The sequence below is a fragment of the Pleurodeles waltl genome, chromosome 11, assembly GCF_031143425.1.
Source record: "Pleurodeles waltl isolate 20211129_DDA chromosome 11, aPleWal1.hap1.20221129, whole genome shotgun sequence".
Classification (NCBI taxonomy): Eukaryota; Metazoa; Chordata; class Amphibia; order Caudata; family Salamandridae; genus Pleurodeles; species Pleurodeles waltl.
This window is the reverse complement of record NC_090450.1, coordinates 195127290-195150950: the sequence shown is the minus strand read 5'-3', so window position 1 is coordinate 195150950 and position 23661 is coordinate 195127290. Positions and strand designations below refer to the sequence as shown.

General features: G+C 42.2%; 1 protein-coding gene across 1 annotated transcript in view; it reads right to left on the bottom strand.

The window, feature by feature from the left end:
- Positions 1–8082: 8082 nt before the first annotated feature.
- The window catches only part of LOC138266595 (phospholipid scramblase family member 5-like), a 243744-nt gene continuing 228165 nt past the window's right edge, over positions 8083–23661 (bottom strand). The window contains exon 7 of the mRNA XM_069215431.1: positions 8083–8664. Coding sequence (XP_069071532.1) covers positions 8626–8664 — 39 coding nt within the window. The 3' untranslated portion in view covers positions 8083–8625. The remainder of the gene's footprint in view (positions 8665–23661) is intronic.

The following is a 23661-nucleotide window of genomic DNA, read 5'->3' as shown; positions in this document are numbered from 1 at the left end:
CAGGTAAAAAGTGAATCAAAGTATCTCTCCCCACCCTACAACTAAGGATACCATGCCTGTGGTGGCCAATACCTCTAATAAGGTGGAACCTGTACAAAGGGAGTCCACAGCTACCACAGCTAAACTCCCAGAGGTGAGAGTCCCTCTCTGTGAAAACACTGAGACAGATAAGCATAACTGCACTGTTTTGGTACATTTGGACCAACCCTCCAGCCCTCCCAGAGCAACTTTAGTGCAGCACCCCTGCACTACCTCTAAATTGATAGTACAGCAGCCCTGTCCTTATGTGGAGCCTTCAGGACAGCAGCCCTGTCCTACTCCAACACAAGAAGGACAGCAACCCTGTCCTCTCTTAGAGCCATGGGGACAAACTTTTTGCCCTGCTCCGGCCTGGCTAAGACAGCATCCCTGTCTAGCACTGCAATCCTTAGGACAGCAGCCCTGTCTTGATATAGGATCCCAGGCACAGTCCAACTACCCCACTTTAAAACTTTGTAATAACCTTACAAATAGGGAATCTCAGAGTGCACACTTGCACTGTTCTCTAGGTAAAAATCGCCAAGCAGGGTGGTTCACCTCCCCACAGGGAAGGGACCTTACAGTGGGTGATAAAAGGAGTAACTACTCTATTGCAGATCTACTCTTCACTTATCACCACTTAGACAATAAAGTCTCAACTGGCCAAGGTTAGCCTTATTGTCCTTCGTTTGGGGGGGGGTGATAAAGTAGCCTCTTTCTAGCATGGTTACCCCCATTTTAGGTCTGTTTGTCAGTGTGTTTGATTGTGTCACTAGGATCCTTCTAGCCAGGACCCCAGTGCTTATGGTTTGTGGCCTACATGTCAGTATGTTTCACTGTTTTTATCAACATGATTGACTAACCAGGATCCCAGTGCTCATGCTTTCTCTGTTTCCAAATGTGTCTTTACATACTGGTAACACAATATTTCACTTCAAATTGGCATACTGGTCACCTCTTATGAGTACCTAGTATACGGTACCTAGGTACCCAGGGCATTGGGGTTCTAGGGGATCCCTATGGGCTGCATTACTTTTGCTACTCATAGGGAGTCCATCCAAAGGCTTCTACAGGACTGCCATTGCAGCCTGTGTGAAATAGTGCATGCACCTTATAAGGCACCTATATGTCAGGTCTTCCAACCCTGAGGGCTGGGTGCAAAGTACCTGTGTGTGAGGGCATCCATGCACCAGCAGAGGTGCCCTCACATCGTCCAGGCCCATTTTCCCAGACCTTGTGAGTCCGGGGATACCATTTTACACATGCACTGGACATAGGTCAATACCTATGTTCAGCTTCACAATTGTAACCCCGAATATGGCCATGTAAGGTGTCTAACAACTGGAAATTGTACCCCAATACTGATTCCAGTTTTGGTTGCACAATCCCATGCACTCTGTGGGCTCCACAGTGGACCCCAGTACTGCCACACCAGCCTTCTGAGGTTTTCCAAGCAGCCCCAGCTGCTGCCACCTCACAGACAGGTTTATGCCCTCCTGTTGCTTGACCATCTGAAGCCCAAGAAGGCAGAACAAAGGATTTCCTTTGGGAGAGGGGTGCTACACCCCCTCCTTTTGGAAATAGGTGTTACAGGCATTGGAGGGGTAGCCTCCCAGAGCCTCTGGAAATGCTTTGAAGGGCACAGATGGTGCCTTCCTTGCATAATCCAGTCTATACAGGTTGAGGGACCCCAGTCCGTGCTCTGGTGCGAAACTGGACAAAGGAAAGGGGAGTGACCACTCCCCTGTCCATCACCACCCATGTGTGGTGCCCAGAGCTCCTCCAGCGTGTCCCTGGGTTTTGCCATCTTGGATTCCAAGGTGGTGGGGCACTCTGGGAGCATCTCAGTGGCCAGTGACAGCAGGTGATGTCATTGACCTCACCTGACAGGTGCTTAACTGGTTAGGTGACCAATCCTACTTTAAGGGCTATTTAGGGTCTCTCCTCTGGGTGTTTCTGCAGATTCGGATTGCAAGACTCCAACAGGCATCCTCTTCCTCCTTTAATTAATTTTCTACCGGCAGAACCGCAGCTGAACTCTCCAGGAACTCTACAAACTGCAACAAAGAAGCAAAGATGACTTCTACAACATTGTAACTTCAGCTCCTGCCAGAAACTGCAACAGTTTGCAGGTCGTGCGTCCTGCAAGGACTGCCTGTCTTCAGCCTGCACCAGAAGAATCAAAGGAATCTCACATGGAGTGACGGAGTCACTTCCCTGCTTCAGCAAGCACTTCTCTGCAGCAACGTCTGGTGGTGTGGGTCCCCTCTTCAGATGATGAGCGTGGATCCAGCATCATGGGTGGTGGACTAAATTGACCCCGACATTCCTAAGGTCCAGTGTCCAAATTTGGTGGAGGTAAGACCTTGTCTCCCCACGCAAGACAGTACCCCCTTGCACCGCATGACTTGCAGTTGCCAAGGCTTTTGTGCGACCTTCCAAGAAGTTCTTCATGCACAACACAGCTTAGGTGCCCAGCACTCGATCCTGTGATGCACAGATTCCTGAGTGGTCTCTGGCGGCATGGGATCCCGTGCTGCGTGGGCCTCCATTTACACATTCTGTGGGCACTGCCTGGTCTTCTCAGGGCTCTATGAGTTGCTGAGAGCTCCCTCTGTCTCCCTCTCCTGGGTAGAGGCCACCAGGGCCCTCCTGGTCCCTGGCAGCGCCATTTTCTGCTAACTGCAAGCTTTGCGCATGCCAAGGCTTGTTGGCGGAACCCAGCAATGCAAACTGGACTGCAATCATCCGTCCAGTGTGGGACATCTTCTGCACCAATCAGGAACCCACACCTGTCTTCTTGGGTGCTGAACTGACTTTGTCTTCTTACCGGTTAGCAGGGGCTCCTGTTCTCCCTGGACTCTTCAGTGATTCTTGGACTTGGTCCTCTTCTTCCACAGATCTTCACGTCCGGGAATACAGCGTTGTTGTCTTGCAGTCTCTTCTGGTTCTTGCATAATCTTCTATGACAACTTCCTGTGTGTTCCAGATGACTTATTGTTATTTAATCCTGCTTTCCTGGGCTCTGGGGGGGTTCTATTACTTACCTTTGGTGTTTTCTTACAGTCCTAGCACCCCTCTACGCACTACACTTGCCTAGGTAAGAAACCGACTTTCTCATTACACTTTTTTAGTATATGGTTTGTTTTCCCCCTAAGCCTATTGCAACCTGTTGTGATTTTCACTATTTGCACTGTTTACTTACATGTTTTTGGTTACTAGTGTATATTACTTACCTCCTAAGCGAGTATAGTCTCTAAGGTATTTTTGGCATTTTGTCACTAAAATAAAGTACTTTTATTTTTATAACACTGAGTGTGAGCACTATGTGACTACAGTGATATTGCAAGAGCTTTGCATGTCTCCTAGTTAAGCCTTGACTGCTCTGCCTACAGCTACCTCTAGACAGCCTAGCTGCTAGACACTGACTACATTTTACTAATAAGGGATAACTGGACCTGGTATAAGGTGTAAGTACTTTTGGTACCCACTACAAATCAGGCCAGCATCCTACAAGGACTGCAGGTGGGGGTTAAGTATGTAGCCACCATGATGGTGCAGAAGAGATGGCAATTGATTTGTTAACGTCACAGCAGGAGGGAGTCTGCAGACTCATCAGTGAAAGTTGTTGTTACTATATCAAAAGTTCTGGAAATTTGGAGACAGATGTAACTAGAATAAAAGGTGCTGTGGAAATATTCCTAAAGGGGGGGACCTTAAGGGACTAGATTTTTCATGGTTGCGGTCCTGGCTGCTCACAGAGTGAATAAATAATGTGGTGGTAGCAATTACGGGCATCGTCATAGCCATAATCCTAGAATGGTCCCTGTTGCAATGTTATTGCTCTTTGCTACAGCCTCTCTGCCGACAAGGTTTATTCACTCCATCGTCAGCCATGGTATGGCCACTAACAGAGCACAAGATGTCTCGGATGTATCAGAGGATTCAGGAGGACAAGATCGTGAAAGGCATAAATAAATGGACTGATGTCAATAAACGTGTAGGTGTGAGCCATCAGGAGCACAGGATCCTTTGGCTCAAATGGGGGCATTGAGAGGGAAAATTAAATGAACTATCAAACTCTGGTGTAATGAACTGTTGGACCCCTGCTACAGTTAAACTGTTGAACTCTTGTCTGACCTTTTGGTAGTGTGACCTATTAAACCTTTAACTATGTGCCTATGTGCACCTGCTCCTGCTTTCCCTGCTTGCCTCAGGCCCTGGGAGACCTACGGGCTTGGCAGGTGAAGGACTGCTTGGAATGTGGTTTGAGTCAGATAAAATGGAATAGCAGGCTCTGGGGTCTCTTAAGGGACAGATGAAAATACCAGAGCCCACTTCTCTGTTACTCTCATTCCTATGAAACATTTGATTTATGAACTGAACTGTCTTCTTGAACATTCCTGCCAACTATACGTAACTGCAAAAAGTGTATAAATGCGTGTTTGATGAAGTACAAGGAATGACAAGTTCTTGGACGCTGCTGAGTCTGTCAAACCACATTGTACAACACAATAAACTTATGAGGCTTTTTAACTAAGACACCTTGCCTGTGGTTGATTGGCTTGTGCCCAGGTTGAACCGGCAAGACTCTGATTACACTCATGATCAGTTCCGCAACAAGTCCGAAGGCCAACAAAGACAAATTCAGAAATACAGAAGGGGAGAAGACAAAACGTTTCGAGGAAGACCAGCCTACAGCTACATGTCTAACGTATTTCCTACAGAATCACTGCTTGGAAGGGATGCCCTGAATACACCCCTTCCAAATAGAGTTTCCTTTTCCCATTTATTTAGCGATTTAGTTAATTGAAGTCTTTGAGACTGCTAAATGGCTTCCTAGATATGGCCCTTAGTTACCCTCACTTCCAATAGCCTACTGTTCCTGAAAACCTTTGAAGTCTGGCATTTTCCGCCTGTAGTCACAAGAGGTCATCCATGGAAATAGGGATTACTCAATTTTACACCAACTGCTAAACTTCAGGCAAGCAAATAGGACAGTTTGAAATACATATGAAGAGATTGGAAATATTTTAATATTATGTTTATTCCGATATTATTATACTTAGGAATCTAAACACTGTAAACCTAAAGTTTTTAGGTTTATGCAAAAGTAATGCACCGCTTTCCCTCATTCCTGTGAAGCCTGTGGCTTTGAGCGCATTTTCTTTTTTAGATGCAGGTGAAGAGAATATCAGATTCAATTGTGCATCCCAAATTTGAACTTAATGTAGCTGTGCAAAACATATGGGAGCATTTGTAGCTGACTTAGAGAAGTATAAAGTATAGCAATTTAAACACAAAGGCCCTTATTTATACTTTTTTAGTGCTGCATTTTTTGACGCAAAAGCGGTGCAAACGTACAAAATATAATTGTATTTTGTAAGTTTGAGCCACTTTTGTGTCAACAAGTGGCGCAAATGTGGCGCTAACAAAGTATAAATATGGGCCAAAATGTTCTCAGTTTACAGCAAAGCAAATGCATCTATGTCTGATTAGTAGGAACCAGCTGCTCTAGACTTCAAAAACCAGATGTCAAGAGTAGCTTGAAGATGTTCTGCAACTTCTGCTGAGTTTCCAACTTTTCTACTTTTACTCTCATGAGACTTAAGTGTGTATCACAGGGCATTATTCATGTCTTTAAATAACTACTTGGCTATTGCCCATGTCACCAACTTTGATTGATACCCTAGCCATCATTTGACACATATGGGAGTGTCCCTGTTTTATGCATGCAACTGTCTGGGTGCCTAAGCCTACTATGATTACCACCCTTCTTTGTATGTAAACACACACAATGGGAAACTACTCCTTTAGCTAAGTTGGTGCTTTGTAGATGCCTATATGTTTAGCTCCTCCTCAGTATAGGACTACCCTAGATGTAGCAGATCTTTGTAGACACAATATTCAGACATCTAGTTCCTGCAACAAACAGGAAACAGTGGATAGGAAATCATTCACACATTGAACATGGTGCAGACACATCATGTATGTTCTAATTGGCAATGCTTAGCAGGACCTTTACCCTTCAACTTTAAAATAATAGTATGAAATGTGTTGTCATTAATATCGTATAGTGATATTGCATTAAATTATGATCTAACAGCAAATTCTCTTTACATCTCACTGCATCTGTCGTAAGGAACTGATGAGGCTGCTATTTAATAAATCTTGTCTTAGAGATAAGCCCCTCTCTATCTTCTCATTCACCTAATGCAAAACTTCTGGAACTTCCCATTAAATACTCCAGATCTGAGAGTATATTGTTTTCCTTCTTGGCAGTCAAAGCCTTCTTCTTTCCTTTTTCAATTAGATCAGTCTCTAACCAACTTACATTGAGGAAACGCTTGGAAACCTGTCTTTTCCCTAAGCCTTGTAAATCTGGTCCTAGTTGTCCATTCCTTGTCTAATGTTAGCCCTGGGGTATCTTGTCTATGTCTTTGTCTAACATTCTTTCAATCTCATTCATTGATTTATTTGTGCTTCTAAGAATTAGTGGGATACAAGGAAGTCTCCTAGTACCTAGGCTAGGCTAACCAAAGACAGCAGAAACACTCTCAAAGTCTCAGGGCTAGATTGATTATTCCAAAAGGTCACAGTGGGTCCCCAAGGCCAGAGCTCTTGGATGAACATTGCTCCAGGATGTACCCATAAACCAATTTATTGTAATTTTACATACCTTAGTTGCTTGAGGGTGACTCTGGGAGCTTTGTCTTGGGGGTGCCTGCACAGTATATGTCCTGAGCTGAGTGTACTCCATGTACAATAATTATTTTTGGACTCATCTATCCACATTTATAGTCCCTAATTTGGGATGCTGTTCCTCCTAAAATGGAGGTTATGTACAGCTCTTTGGATTCTTTCAGTGTGTACATCCCTATCTTGCTTATGTGCAGTGGCATTTGCCACACAATGGGACATATTTACAAGGAAGTAGCGCGGTGCTGTGCTAAAAATTGGCAGTGCTACGCTGCGTCACTTCAGAAACACAGAGATGTGCCGTATTTACAAATATTCAGTGTACTCCTGTGTCTCCCCTAGCTCTGGCGCTACATTTACCTGCCTAGCTCCAACAAAGGCACCCTTACACCATAGTGCAAGGGTGCCTGCATTGCAGGATTGATTGTCTATGTGCAGGAAGGTGTCCCTTCCTTTACATGGACAATCATTCATGACCTTTTGCTCTTTCTCTGTGTGCTGCAAAATGCAGCACACATAGAAAAAGCAAACACTAGGAGAAATAATTGTTTTTTATCCTTGTTGCTATTTCAGATTTATGTTTCCTTGTAAATCTGGGGCAGTGTCAAAAAGCAATGGGTGTTTCGTGGGTATGTCCACAGCAACACCCTTTGTATGCCCCTCCACCACAGAAAACTGCGTCAGGGGGCCCATATTTACAATGCAGTGTTAAGCCACAAAAAGTGTCTTAACGCCACCTTGTAAATATGGTGCATGGCGCAGCGCCACCTAAGTGTCACAAAAAGTGATGCTCCAGCGGTGCTAGGGGCTTGTAAATAGGCCCCTATGCTTCACGAACGTCTTTGAAACTCTCTCTAGAGCAAACACTAGCAAACAACTTCAAAAGTCCTCTGGAAACCATATGAACATATGGTTGCCCCTTGGCAGGGTTTTGAAGCTCTATATAACTCCTAAAATATTATACATCACAGCCAGAAAGTTATTGTGAAAGCACAAATTGAGGTGTGGATTGAGGTGAAGCATGTAATCTCTAGGTTTGAACTTCCAGAGACCATATTTTCACCGGCAGTAATAAAAATGTAATTTCAAAAGTTGTTTGACAGATTATTAACTCGTTGTTTTTCCAGTTAGTTCAGCATTAGCTTGATTAATATATTTAAATAGATACTTTATGACTGACCAAACCAACCTTAAGCACTTCTTAATTTAGCAGGAGTAATTTGAAGAAAAATTTGTAGGGAAATGACATATGTCATATATTTCAAGAGTCTGCAGGGAGATGCTACGAATTAAAACGTGCAGCCTTTCTGTTATGTGTGCTGATGCGTTCGAAATCATTAATAAAAAATCAACCACTAAACCTTTGATAGCAAGGTAAATCGTTTAATAAAAGATACATATTCATATTACTTCAATATATTTTCAAAATCCAGAAATTATATCTGAAGCTGAGGGGAAGTCAATGTCACTGAAAAAGAAAATAATAATAGTGCAGAACAAAATTGACAAAGAATCAGAGTGTGCAAAATGTATGAATATTTTTTCAAAAAGCTGCTAACTTTACTATCATCATAAAATTGCCAAATTCTTAAATAAAATAGCAGGAGAAAATCGTGCACCTTTTAGGTTTTGCATAGAAACATATCTACACTTTCTAACTTTTAGCAGAATTCTCCAGTAAAACAGTTATAGCAGGATACATCTACTGTAAAAGTATCATTTTTATCCACAGGCGAAGTTTTACAAAGTGCTTTACTTTGTTAAGTTAGACAATGTGTCCCATTCACAAATCTTTGCAAGTTGAATTTTTTTTTTCACACTTTCCAAAGTCTGAAGTTCATCTTTCTGTAACGAATTTACTGGCTTGATGTTTCTCTAAATGTTTTATTGATAACGTCCTCCTGGCAATTATATTCCATCCAAAGAGTGTTCAAAGAACATTACATCCTGCAATCAAAAATGCAATGCGGTATGAGTCATAAAACGAATTACAAAAAAGTAATCATGCCAATGCGTAACTGTTTGATATACCTTTTACAGGAATGTCATTATATAACTTTTAAAAGTAGAAAAGCATATTTATTGATAACATGATTACACTGCGATACATTGCTTACGAAAATGTATCTATACATTAATGTGTCTGCCCATGAGTATGAAGACAGAACTATGACGCTATTATTGCACATGCAAAACGATCTTTGAATGTCTTCGTTTGATCCCCTGATATCTATAAGAATCAGCATCAATACTGTGTCACATATTTCTCAGTGTAGTTGTTATAAATGATGTGGTTCCATCATGGGTCTCACTTTCAATTATTTCAACAGTTTTTAAACTTAAAGTAGGATAGTACTTGAAAATAAATGCTACAATATGTAACTTGACAACTCATAAATGTATACACACTGAGCAATATGAAACAAAAGTAAAACACATACTTCGAGAGCCGTGCGCGAGCCACCGACCATGATGGCCGCCTGACTACGGAGCTCCGCGCATCGTCGGACAAATTTCTACCGCCTGAGCCATTTTTTTTCTTCTTTCTAATGTTGTTCCACTAAAAATAACTATGGGATGTTTTGGTGAACATTTGTATCGTTTTTTGGGCTGCCTAGCATATTTCCTGACTCTTTAATTACTTTTTCTTACTTCTCCTCATGAATGCGGCCATTTTGACTAACTTTGCTCACCATTACATTATACTTTTTTGAATATTTGACTTTCTTTTTTGCGCAAGCCTGGTTATTTATTTTTTGCTGTTTTGTTAACATATTTTTGGAGTTCCTGTGTCACTTGCTTCCTTATTGAAGGCTTTTTATTTTTTTAATATGGGCAAACTAAAGAAAAGAAAATCTCTATAGCATCAGTCCTCCTCAGCTGACAAACCTTCGCACTTTTTACAATTGAACACTTCTGCTGCAGAGTCTTCTTCTTCCATGTGAAAGATGTCTTCCTCATCTTCTTGTTCGCCTAAAGTTCCTCAGAATATTTCTACATCCACTCTTAAGAGGGTCAAACAGGACCCACCTTCACCAGTAAAATCTCCCTCGCCGATCTCTCTTGAACTTGTGCTTGATGAAATACGTGCATTGCGTCCTTTTATCGAAGAAACATTCTCAGATACAAAATCTTGATTCTAAGTGGTCTCAAATGGAAGTTAGAATCTCTGCTTTAGAGTCAGCGACGTGCAGGATACAACACACAAAATTATTGTTTTGGAGAAGGAAGTGGAAACCTTGAAGACTCTTACGGAGGATTTGGAAAACACAAATAGATGCAATAATCTTCGCCTTTATGGATTACCGGAGGGTCTTGAAGAGAATGACCCAATTTCAGTTTTTACCTCATTCTTTCCACAGTTCGTGGGTATACCATCTTCTACAGTATTGAACATCCAAAGAGCGCACCGCATTGGTCATCGTTCTCCGCATTCCTCCACATCTAAACCAAGAGGTGTGATTATTTTCTTTCTTGAATTTACTGACTTATTGAGAATTCTTAACACTGCGAAAACCAAAAAACAAATTACTTGGCAGGGAAGTAAAATCTTCATTTCACAGGATGTGTCCAAAGCTACAGCAGACAGGAGGAAAGAGTTTTTGGATCTTCGTCCACAGCTTCGTGACTTGGGAGCTCGTTTTGGATTATTCCATCCGTGTTTGTTCAAAGTGACATATCAAAACAAGACCACTTCATTTACCTCTCCTGCAGTTCTTCGTGATTTTCTATGACTACACTCTACAAATTCTATGGAAACAGCTGGTCCTTCTACAAGTTGACTATATACGTTTCTTAATTTATTATGCCCTTTCACTATTACTGCGATAGAATTGATGGTCCTTTGTATGCAGTTTATACAGTATACTATATTGACGTGACTACAGACCCTTTTTTGGTAATGTATTGTTTTCTTTTCACAGGTTCTTGGTGTTCTATAATCATTATTTTTGCTCATAAACTTTGTCCGTTGATGCGTTCCATGCCCTTGCTGTGCCGTCTTCAGTCTGTGCTGTCACCACCCCTCCCCTATTGTTCATTCATCTCAGGTATGTTTTTGCAGTTGTCTTTATTTGACATGTACTGTCTCTTGTTTTTTTCTTGACTACTTTCCATCCTTTTTCCTGCTATTTTCCCTTTACTCTTCTCTCTTTTTGTTTTTTCTGTTTTCTTTTCCCTTATATGTATTTTCAGTTATTTATGGTACAAGGCATTTCGTGTATATATATATGGTTATGTGACATAAATTCAGTTGTTTCTTGGAATGTCAAAGGTTTTATTAATCCAATCAAAAGGCAGAGAATATTATCCCACTTATCTAAATATAATCCAGACTTGGTTCTTCTACAGGAGTCCCATTTGACAGACTCTGAAGCTCTGAAACTTAAAAAAGGCTGGGTGGGCAATGTTTTTACTTCACCTTCGTCTACAAAGAAAAAAGGTGTAATTGTGCTTTGCCATGAAAAATTATCAGTTAACGTTATTTCGCAAGACTCGGATTCTGATGGTGGGTGGCTCTTTGTGAGGCTCAGTATTAATGGGATTACAATGACTATTTGTAATATTTATGGTCCAAATAATTCAGATGATCTTTTCTGGCCCAATATTATTAAACAATGTTTGCATTATAATGATGATTTTCTTCTTATTGCAGGGGATTGCAATCAAATTCTTGATCCCTTTATAGATAGGCAATCTGTAATTAAACTTTCTCCCCATAAAATGCATAAACAATTTAAGGCATTTTTCTCACAATGTAATTTAATTGACTCATGGAGAACTTGTAATCCTGATAATAGGGATTTTTCATTTTATTCTCCACCACACGGCTCCTTTTCTAGACTTGACCATACTTTTGTTTCTAAATCATTATCCCCAAATCTTATTAACTCCTCCATTGAACCTATGGTAATATCTGATCATGCCCCAGTCATTACAGATTTTGACTTGCTCCCGGTACATCCAAGTCCAATAGGTGGCGATTTAATAATTCTTTATTACTTGATTCTAAATTTTCCACTTCCTTTGTTGCCTTTGCGGACAATTTTTTTTGATTTAATGGAGATTCTCACGTCTCTCCACAATTGTTATGGGATTCGTTTAAGGCTGCGGCTCGTGGTCATATAATAAATTTTGTCTCTAATAAAAAAAATCTTTCAATGCCCAGCATCAAGCAATGCTTCCCAAAATTAAACGCTTAGAACATCAGTATTATTCTTCCTCCTCCAATTTTAATATACAAGAACTTATTCAGGCAAAACTGCAATTTAACAAAATCTAAACGGATAATGCTTCCTCTTTTCTTCTACGTAGTAGTGCTCGTTATTATGGAGGTCAAAATAGAGCTGGGAAGCTTCTGGCTAATTATTTAAAAGTTCGAAAGCAACGCCATAATGTGAAGTCTATAGTTGCAGACACTGGTGAGTCCCTTTTTAAGGATGAAGATATTTTAGCTGAATTTGTTAATTATTATCAGACACTTTATACTCCTGAGTCAGTCCCGACCCCTTACAGATTGATGAATATTTAAAGAATATTCCAAACCCTAATAGGACACTGATTGAGGCTACTTCACTTGAAGCAGATATTACTTTGTTAGAAATTTTTAAAGCCCTTCAATCTCTAAAAAAAGGTAAAACTCCTGGTCCGGATGGATTTACTGCGGAATTTTGTTTACATTTTTCTGACCTGTTACTTCCTAAACTTTTTCAACTTTTCCAATTCTTCATGGGTTCTGGTTTTACAGGGGACACATTTCAGGAAGCTTCGATTTGCCTAATTCCAAAGGATGGTAAGGATCATACTTTCTGTAAAATGTTTAGACCAATCTCTCTTCTCAATACAGATTATAAAATCTTTGCTAAATTATTAGCCCTACGTCTTGATACCCTTTTACCTGCGCTGATAAGTAAGGAACAAACAGGTTTTGTCAAAGGTAGACTTGCTTCTGACAATTCTAGAACATTCTTTAATGTACTCAGCAAAGCTCCCGCTCTGTCGTATTCTTTAGCAGCAATTTCCATAGATGCTGAGAAAGCGTTTGACCGGTGAGACTGGTCTTTTCTATTAAAAGCTTTAGCCTGGCATGGTTTAGGGCCTCATTTCATTTCATTTATCTCTTTGCTTTATCAATCTCCAATGGCATCGATATTGGTAAATGGGAAATTGTCTTGATATTTTGTATTACGCCGAGGTGTGCGTCAAGGGTGTCCGCTCTCTCCACTCCTATTTATTCTAGCTCTTGAGCCCTTTCTATCTAGTATTAGAAATAACATTAAAATTGAAGGTTTCCAGTATGGGGAGAAACGTTTAAAATTAACGGCGTATGCAGATGATATACTTTTATATATCTCAAACCATGAGCTCTCGATTCAGTCTCTACTTCGGGAAGTTGAGGATTTTTCCTTGCTTTCAGGTTATAAGATAAATTCGGATAAAACTGAAATCCTCCCTTTAACAAAATTTTGTTTTAAAGCATCATTTGATATCACTGGTTTTCACTGGAATTCTTCCAAGGTTAAATATTTAGGTATTTGGTTAACTTCATCCATTAAAAAGTCCATTGAAGTAAATATTTCAGAGGCATTAGAGAAAGTTGATAGATCGATTCAGGCTTGGAATCCCTTATTTTTATCTTGGTGGGGTCGTCTTGACTCCATTAAAATGATGATTTTTCCTAACATATTATATATCCTATCCATGATTCCGCTTCCTTTACCTGGTATCTTTTTTACACAATTGGATTCCAATTGTCTACATTCCTCTGGAACAATAAGAAATCTAGAATTTCTCGTAGTCATCTTCGCCATTCTAAACAGGAGGGAGGAGTCAATTTTCCTTAGTTTAGATTGTATCACAAATCCTTTTGTTTGTGTCAAGTTTCTAGGTGGGTCTCCCTGTCAGACTCTACGTTTACTCCATTATGGTTGGATATTGAGTGTTCTTTTCTTTTGCCTTTTTCCCCTAGTGAGGTGGTATCCTTTTCCTATAATATTTCACTGATCTCCTCTCTGCTTCTTAAACTTACTTGCTCTCTTCTGCGTTCTCACTATTTACCTCCATTGATTTCTCATTGCTCTTGTCTGAATTCCCCTATTTGGCAAAATTGTCTTATCACTATTAATAAATATCCCTTATTTTGGAAATCCTGGCAACAGAGAAATATAGTTTGGGGCAAGGATTTATCCTCCAATAATACTCCACTTTCTTTTTCACAATTCCAATTTCTATTTCATTGTCCCAATTCATTTATGCCTAAATATAATCTTCTTATTAATATTATTCTTGATTTACTTTTTTCCTTGCCTTCCCCTTCTTCTTCTTTGGAATTAGTCTTTTCTTTGTCCGCCTTTCTTATCTCATATCCTAAGGCATCAAATATCTATAAACTTTTTCAGTCTTCTGTTTTGACGCATCCTAAATCTAAGATTGAATCTCAGTGGGAATTGGATTTGGGATGTACCTGGACTATTTCCTTCGGGAATAAGGTGTGGCATCGATCTTATAAAATATCCAGATCAGCTTTTACCACACAGTCACTTTTCTTTCTTTATCACAGACTTTATTTTACCCCTTCTACTATAGCAACATTTTCTGTATCCTCCACTCCACGTTGCTGGTCCTGCGATAGCCCAAAGGGAGATCTTATGCATATCCTTTTTGAATGTTCTCCTACTGTCTCTTTTTGGAGAAAAGTTTGGCGTCAGCTTACCTGCATTTTTCATTTGCAATCCCAATTATCTCCGCTGGTGCTTTTTTTTAGGTAGTCTCTATGCTGACATTGTTTCAGATGATGATAATTTAAAATTGTGTTATGTTAGCTTTGGCCTTTCAACAAATTACTCTCAATTGGAAAAATTCATCCAATATTTCCTATAAAGCTTGGTGGAATAATGTTTGTCACTACCATAGATTAGATATTGCTTTTACCTCTTTATGCTGCTCTTCCATAAATAGAGAATTGCACTGGTTACCTTTGACTGATTATCTTAATGCTCCTGCTTGTAATTCTACTAATTGTACATTATCTGAGAATTTTAAGCCACCAAGAGTTCTTTATTTCTCTGTTAATGAGGGAATTTTAACTTAGCTTACATTTATGTTTTTTTTAATATTAGTTTTTTCTTTTATTTAACTGTTGAAGTTCCAATGCATTTTTCACATTGTAAATGGTCTTGTTCCGTTTTCATTGTTTCTTCCACTTTTTATACTTTAAAATGTTAAACAGCTTTTACAACTCCTTTTAAAATTATATCATTATCATTATGACAGATCTCTTGTATTGTTAGTATATAACCCATATGTATTTTGATCTTAATAAAGCTGATTTACCTTAATAAAAAAAACATACATACTTCGATACCTTGAGTTCAGGCTAGTATCAGGTTAAGCGCACTTAAAGGTACCTTCCTATATGCTGCTTTGTTATGACGAAGGTTTAACAAAAAACATGTCAGATTCAGATCTTAGAAGGCCTTTAGATTTTGAATCACTTTCAGATGCAGGTGTTCAAGTATTACTTTATACAGACTTAAAGCTCTGACTGATACTTGTCACAACATTAGATACTGGACCCGATAGGCCTTTTATTCTACCAGGCCTTTTCCAGTTGGGTCGGTTTTGAAAGTTCAAGGCCGTACCTGGGCCTGAATTTCTACTTTTGCCGCAAGACTGCACAAACGCAGTTTTGCGGCAAAAAGAATAGCATCGGCTGGCGCTGTTCCACAGCGCCAGCCGGGCGCCATATTAAGGAATGGTGCAAGCCGGCGCTAAACTTGGGCTAGCATCTCAAAAATAGACGCTAGCCGGGTGTGGGTGGCGTTAGAGAAGGAGGGGGTTGGGAGTCAAAACATGGCACTAGCTTGGGTAAAGGAAAAAAAATGCCTCTAAACAGACTAGCTCCATTTCCTGGCGCACAACCACCAAAAACATGACTCATGTCTTAAGAAAGACAGGAGCCATGAACACCGCCCCAATGCCCAGCACAGGGGACAAGTGTCCCTGGGCATGGCCATGGCACCCTGTGCCATGCAGGGGGCCTCAAGTTAGGGCCCCAATGGCACTTTAAAACAAATTAAAAAATTACTTACCAATACTTACCCTACTTAACTGGGTTGGGGTCCCCCATTCTCTGGTGTCCCTCTAGTGTGGGTGAGGGTGTTCCTGGGGCTTGGGGAGGGCACCTGTGGACCCATTCCATGGTGTTTAACTATTGAAATGAGTTCTCAGGTCCCCAATGCCTGGTCTGACCCAGGCATTAAATAATGGTGCAAAGCTAGCTTTGCACTATTATTGAGCCCCTCCTCCCCCGTGCGTCATTTTAGCATGGGGGGGATAAATATGGGGCTATGGGGATAGCACCATTTTTTAGATGGGAACACATATGTTTCACCTCATTGACGCAAGGTAGGTGCACTCATCTAAAAAATGGTGCAAACTCCTATTTTTGGACATTAGACTAGTCGAACGTCAAAATATAAATATGGAGTTATGTTTGTGCCAAATTTGCTTAATACAAAAATGATGCAAATTCGGTGCAGAGTATAAATATGCCCCGTGGTGCCTCTGCCCCTTTCCCCAGCTCCTTGAGGTTAAACTTGAAAAAAGATGGGCTACAAAACAAAATGTGAAAACAACAGATGATTGACAGAATGCAGAGAAAATCAAACATTTATCCCCAGTCACAGATCTGGGTTTATTTCATCTGTTTCTTTTGTTTGCCATGCCATTCCAGGTTGGACTCAACCATATCCAAATCAGTCATGACCCTGCTCCCCATGGGAACGAACGGTCCAGCCGGAATTGCCAGGCCAGGTGCTCCCTGGACCAGAAACAAGCATCCTGGAACCTGTGTAGGAAAGTACTATCTTCATTAGCATGTTAACCCCATTTTTACCTGTATGTCAGTATGTTTTTGCCTGTCTCACTGCGATCCTGCTGGTCAGGACCCCAGTTCTCACAGTTTAGGGCTTAATGTGTGTGTCTGTGTAGTGCTTAACTGTGTCACTGAGGCTCTGCTAATCAGAACCTCAGTGCTTATGCTCTCTCTACTGTTAAATTGGTCACTGTAGGCTAGTGACTTAATTTACCAATTTCAATTGACACACCAGATCCCCCCTTATAAGTCTCTAGTATATGGTACCAAGGTACCGAGGGCATTGGGGTTCCAGGAGATCCATATGGGCTGCAGCATTTATTTTGCCACCCATAGGGAGCTAAGATAAACCCTTGCACAGGCCTGCCATTGCAGCCTGCGTGAAATAACGCACACGTTATTTCACAGCCATTTTCACTTCACTTAAGTAACTTATAAGTCACCTATATGTCTAACCTTTACTTGCTGAAGGTTAGGTGCAAAGTTACAAAGTGTGAGGGCACTCTTGCACTAGCAAAGGTGTCCCCACATAGTTCAGGGCCATTTCCCCGGACTTTGTGAGTGCGGGGACACCGTTACACACATGCACTACATACATGCCAATACCTATATGTAGCTTCACAATGGTAACTCCGAATATGGCCATGTAACATGTCTAAGATCATGGATTTGTCCCCCCATTCCAAATATGGTACTGGGGAGCCAATTCCATGCATCCTGGGAGCTCCACCATGGACCCCCACTGCTGCCAAACCAGCTCTCTGAGGCTTGCACTGCAGCTACAGCTGCTGCCACCTCACAGACACGGTTCTGCCCTCCTTTGGTCTGGGCAACCCAGTCCCAGGAAGGCAGAACAAAGTATTTCCTCTGAGAGCAGGGTGTTACACCCTCTCCCTTTGGAAATAGGTGTTACAAGCTGGGGAAGGGTAGCCTCCCCCAGCCTCTGGAAATGCTCTGAAGGGCACAGAGGGTGCTCTCCTTGCATGAGCCGGTCTACACCGGTTCAGAGACCCCTTGTCCCCTGCTCTGGCATGAAACTGGACAAAGGAAAGGGGGGTGACCACTCCCTTGTCTATCACCACCCTAGGGGTGGTGCCCAGAGCTCCTCCAGTGTGTCCCAGACTTCAGCCATCTTGCTTTGCAAGGTGTGGGAGCACTCTGGAGGCCTCTGAGTGGCCAGTGCCAGCAGGTGATGTCAGAGACCCTTCCTGATAGGTCCATAAGGTAGCCAAACCCCCTCTCAGGGTTATTTAGGGTCTCTCCTGTGGGTTCTCTTCAGATTCTGCTTGCAAGTTTCCTTCAGGAATCCTCTGCAACAACTTCAGCTTCCTCTGACCTCGGATCAACCGCAGCCTGCCCAAGAAATGCTGTAACTGCAACAAAGTATCCACAAGAGATTCTTTTCTTCAGCAACCTCAGCTCCAAGTCAGCAACTGCAACAGTTTCCACGGTGTGCACGCTCTGATGTCTCCCTGTCTTCATCCTGCACCAGAAGGACCGAAGAAATCTCCCGTGGGGTGACAGCGTCACTCACCTGCTCCAGCAGGCACCTTCTAAGACGATGACCGGTACACTTGGACTCCTCTCACAGCGACGAGTGTGCTCCTAAGGACACAGATGGTGGAAATCATCAACATAGACTGTCCTGAGGTCCTGCTGATGCAATCTGGAGGAGGTAAGACCTTGCCTTCCCAGAGAGTGACGGTACCCCTGAGTACTGCATCTTCTTCACCTCCTGAGTCTTCTGTGCACTATTTGTAAAATTCCTTCATGCACAGTCTTGCCCAGGTCCTCAGCACTCCATCCTGTGACGCTCAATTTGCTGAGTTGTTCTCCGGCGGCGTGGGACCTTCCTTTGCTGTGCTGCATCAACCATGTTTGCACCTCCTTTGTTCCCATGCCCTGGGACCTCCGGGGATGCTGACTGGCATCCTGAGGGCTCTCTAAAGTGCTGTGAGCTCCCTCTTCCTCCTCACACAGAGTTGAGGCCCCCAGGTCCCTTCTGGGTCCATCCAGCACCATCTTGATGCAAAATGCACTTTTGTCATAGCCAAGGCTTGTTAGTGACTTCCAATACAAAATCATGTCTGCAACCATCTTCACTTCATGGGACATCCTTTGCATCATGCAGGAATCCACTGGTATCTTCCTAGGGTGCATTTCTGCAGTCTTCGACTAACCGTTGTCTCTTCTTTTGCACCCTCTTCTGGGTTGGCAGGGGCTCCTGTCCTTCCTAGAACTTCTTTTGACTTATGGACTTGGTCCCCTTCCTTTGCAGATCTTCCGGTCCAGGAATCCAGAAGTTGTTCTTTGCAGACTTGGTTGGCTGCTGCAAAATCCCAATCATAAGGTGTAGTATGTCCTAAGGAAACTTGTAGTACTTTACTCCTGCTTTTCTGGGCTCTGCGGTGGGGTAATTTACTTACCTTTACTGCATTCTTACTCTCCCAGCAATTCTGTACACACTACACTTGTCTAGGAGGGAATTCGTGATTCACATTCCACTATCTTAGTGGATGGTTTGTGCTGTCCCTAGACCTATTTTCTCCCATTGCAATCTATAGCATTTCCCATTGCTTGCATTGTTCTATGACTATTTACTTGTTTAATTTTGGTGTCTAGTGTATATATTGTGTATGATATTTACGTCTAGAAGAAGTATTGTCTCTAAGATATTTTTGGTACTGTGTCACCCAAATAAATAACTTTATTGTTGGTAACACTGAGTATTGTCTTTACTTGTGTATATGTACTGTGTAACTATAAGGGGTATTGCAGGACCTTTGCATGTCCACTAGTTCAGCCTAAGCTGCTCTGCTATAGCTCCCTCTATCAGCCTAAGCTGCTAGAACACTACTTCATTTCACTAATAAGGGATAACTGGACCTGGTAAAAGGTGTAAGTACCCAAGGTACCCACTACAATTCAGGCCAGCCTTCTACAAAAAGGTTTTGGGTAACACCCTTCCTTAGCCAGGCTAACTTGAATCTGGTCATACCCTTCCCACTTGGGGCAACAAATGCAAAAACAACAGATGATGGACAGAATGCAGACCAAACCAAACATTCACCCCCAGTCACAAATTGGGGTTTAGTATATCGTTTTTTTTGTTGCTTGCCCTGCCATTGTAGTTTGCTTCCAGCTATATGAAATCAGTCTTGGCCCTGCTCCCCATGGGAACAGTCCAGCCCAACCTGCCAAGCCAGGTCCTCTCTGAACCAGTATATAGGAGGCTTGTTACTGGTCCAGGGAGTACCTGGCTTGGCAGTTCGGGCTGGACTGTTCCCATGGGGAACAGGGTCAAGAGTGATTTGCATGTGGCTGGGTCCAAACTGGGGTGGTGTGGTGGGAAAAAAACAGCACTGTGGTGGTCAGGCTGTCATGGAAATGGTTTCTGAAGGTGGACCAGTTGAGCATCTGCCATCAGAAACCTTGAGGTTTCTTTATCTCTAAATGGGGTCTGGAATCCCAATGTTTGATGCCCTTCAATTTTGTTCTGGCCTTACGTTGCAGGTGGTGGAGTGGTTTGACAATGGTTTTAAACCAGTTCTGTTTATGTAAAGCAAGGACCATTCTGGCTGCTTATGTATAGATCACAATCCACAGTAAAATTTAATCCCAGAAATAGTTCTTAACTCTTTTGGCCTTACTGGATTACTTTAGCATTTCTGGACTACTCCCTGACATTGAGACGATAGTGCTCTGAAATTCTAATGTTATTAATCTAGCCACCAGGCCCGAAAGGTGCAACAACAGTCTAGAACAAAATGTATCATTTATATTTACAAGAGCCTGCGCCACACAAGACAGAATGTACCAGAAGGGTGAATTACAATGACACTGCCTTACACCATGACTCACAAGCAAATGGCAAACTCATAATTCATGAAAAGGATGAATTGTAGGATGATATGAAGAAAGGTAGCAGTAAAGTCCCTTTTTTGATGATCAAAATATTTTTCTTAAGTTCATGACTGACCAGTCTTATCAAACACCACCTTTTACACCTGGAACATGTTTTGACAATCTTGATGGAAATATGCCATTTGGTTCATCGGGTACTTAAAATATGTTAAAACTTTGAACTCCATTTAAAAGCACCATCAGCATGACTGTGAACTGAATGAGTATATCTCTATCAGAGCATAGTGTGAACAGTCCTTCAATGAACTGGTACTGCTGATCCCTAATATTAAACCAGAAATATTTCCATTATTCACAGTACATGGTAAGAGTCACTATGACAAATCATGGAGCCACAATAGGCATGATCTGCTGCAGCATGCCCAACTTGATGGATCACAAGTAGAATATGATTCACTTTCTTCAATGCATCACCTGCCCAACTATGCTATTCATATGGAATATGATGGAAGTTGCAGAATATTCTGGATTACATCCAATGATAACTAGTGCTGGACACTGTCTTTGCAAGAGTCTGGAAAATTCTGAATTTGGGAGTTGATTCAGAGGTTGTTGTGGTGTCACTATTTATTTCTCCCATTCTATCTTTTGGATAGAATCAAAGAGCATGCCACCTCAGATGATGATTAAGTTTACTTTGTGACAGCAGTAAGGCTGACAGCGGATAATGGCTTCAAAGGACAGAGGGCCCCATTACAGTTTGGGCGAGAAAACTGATGCATAATACTTCACCTTGAAGTCTGATACTGTGGAGTAGAATAAATATTGAATATGGCATGTCTACGTAATTAAGGATTTTAAGCTATGTAACTGGCATACACAACACAAGGTTAGGGTATAAGCACAAATTAATCCTGATTTTTTCAACTCTGAGCACACTTTTCACTACCAGGTTTTCACTGGAGATGTGTGTCTGTGCAGAAACTAAGGGTCAAGTTTTGCTTCTAACTCTTTATCCCACTTCAAGTGAAAACTCCTGTTTCCCCGCAAATCTGGATTTTCCCTAAGTTGTAAAGAGGGTCTAAATGTCGGCAGCAGATCAACGGAGAGGGCATGAATTGTGGAGATTAATTATGTGACGTGCCAAGTTTGAGAACTAATATGGGTAGAATAAGTTTTTATCATCTTTGGAGACACATCATCAGAGACTAGTCCCTTAAAAAAGTGGGATCTTTGCAAAGGTATGACATAAAAAATCCTATCTAGTTGTTTTATTTTTAATTACTTGTACTTCGTGAATATTACTATTCATGAGGGACTAATTCATTTTCTTCATTTTTAATTATGACTTCAAGTAATAGGTGAAATGTGAGAACAGTACTGTCTGAGCTCTAGGTATGTTGTGCCTGCCACTGTTTCTCAATTTGACCAATCATGGTTCCTTCCATATGGCAACAGATTTTAGAGGATAATACTTTCTGTAAGAAGTTGGGTTACTGGGTGAGGGGGATGAAACCCTACTCAAGTACCAGCCACATTCCTTGTCAGGATGACATCACAAACAAACCCCAAATGAACCTGGACTCAAGACTCTATTAGCTTGCCTCAGTGCAGCAGGGCTTGACTTAGAGGCAATGTGTAAAGTATTTAATCAGCAATTCAAAACAGTAATAAAATCAAACACAACAGAAAAAAAATCCCATACCAATTTAGTGAAATAGCGCAAGATGTAATAAATGATTTAAGACCAAAATTACAAAAATCCAATCAGTAGGACAGGAGATATGCAATTTTAAAGATTTAAGTTAAAAAATAGCCAAAAACCCAAAGTGCCATCTGTGGTTACATGGTTGGACAAGACCAGGACAAAGTCACAAATTCATGCCAACTGCAATAGTGTGCAGGCTGGTTACAGTGTCCTAATTAGACCTTAAATGCTGGTTCTGGACAAATGTGGAGTGCTGTGCTAAGGTTGTGTCACACAGCAGAGGTGTTGTGAAATCCTGGCGTGGAGATGCGTCATACAGCGGCAGTTCCGGGGAGCTGCAAAGACGATGCAAGGTCCTTGTGGGGAGATGCATCATGCAGCACTGGTTCCAATGAGCTACAGGGCTGCAGTACGAAGTCCTGCATTTGGATCGCAATGCACAGAGGTTCTGTTGGCACCACATTTGGGCTGTCAGAACACTTTCAGGCCCACTTTCAAGGGTCCAGGACTGGGGTGGCACCATATGGAAGGGCAGGACTCACAGTTGGCAGAGTCCAGGTGCTAGGTTCAAGGATGTTGGAGAATGTTCTGTACCTGAGGCTCTGATCAGGCAGCCATCATATTAGCCCTTAGAGTCACTCTGGTAGTCCTGGGTACAAGATGTAGATCCAGTCCTTCTCACTCACAGGAGTGCAGCAGGGTAGCACAACAGAGCAGCAGAGTAGCAGTAATTCATGCAGCAAAGGAGTACAGCAGTCCTTCCGCTGAGTCTTCCACAGATCCAGGTATATACTGAACAGTAGTATCTGTGGGTCTACAATTTATACCTGGTGTCCACTTTGAAGTAGGAGAAGGTTCTGGAGGCTTCCAAACACCTGATATATCAGGCATCCCCTTCCTCCTTGCCATGGCCCCAGCTTGTGTGGGGACACAAAAGACTAGTGACAAACCTTTTGTGAGTGTGTTCAGGCAGAGCTTTTGCGATGTGCAGTTGTGGTAGGTGACAGCTTCATCTCCTCGTTAAGCCAGGGTGTCCCATCCTGACAACACCTATCTTTCCTTTGTCACACTGTGTGGGAGTAATACACGAGAACCAACTACCGGATGCACCTAGACCTAGTCATGTGACCCAGGGACAGGCTGCAGGCACTTAGGGCCTCATTCTGACCCTGGCGGTCCTAAACCGCCAGGGCCGCGGGCAACGGAACCACCGCCAACAGGTTGGCGGTGCTTCAGTGCCCATTCTGACCGCGGCGGTAAAACCGCGGTCAGAAAAGGGGATCAGGCGGTTTCCCGCCAGAATACCCCTGGCAGGGCTGAACCTCCATGGCGCCGCTGCAAGCAGCGCCGCCATGGGGATTCCGACCCCCTTCCCGCCATCCTGTTTCTGGCGGTTTTTACCGCCAGGAACAGGATGGCGGGAACGGGTGTCGTGGGGCCCCTGGGGGCCCCTGCACTGCCCATGCCACTGGCATGGGCAGTGCAGGGGCCCCCTAAC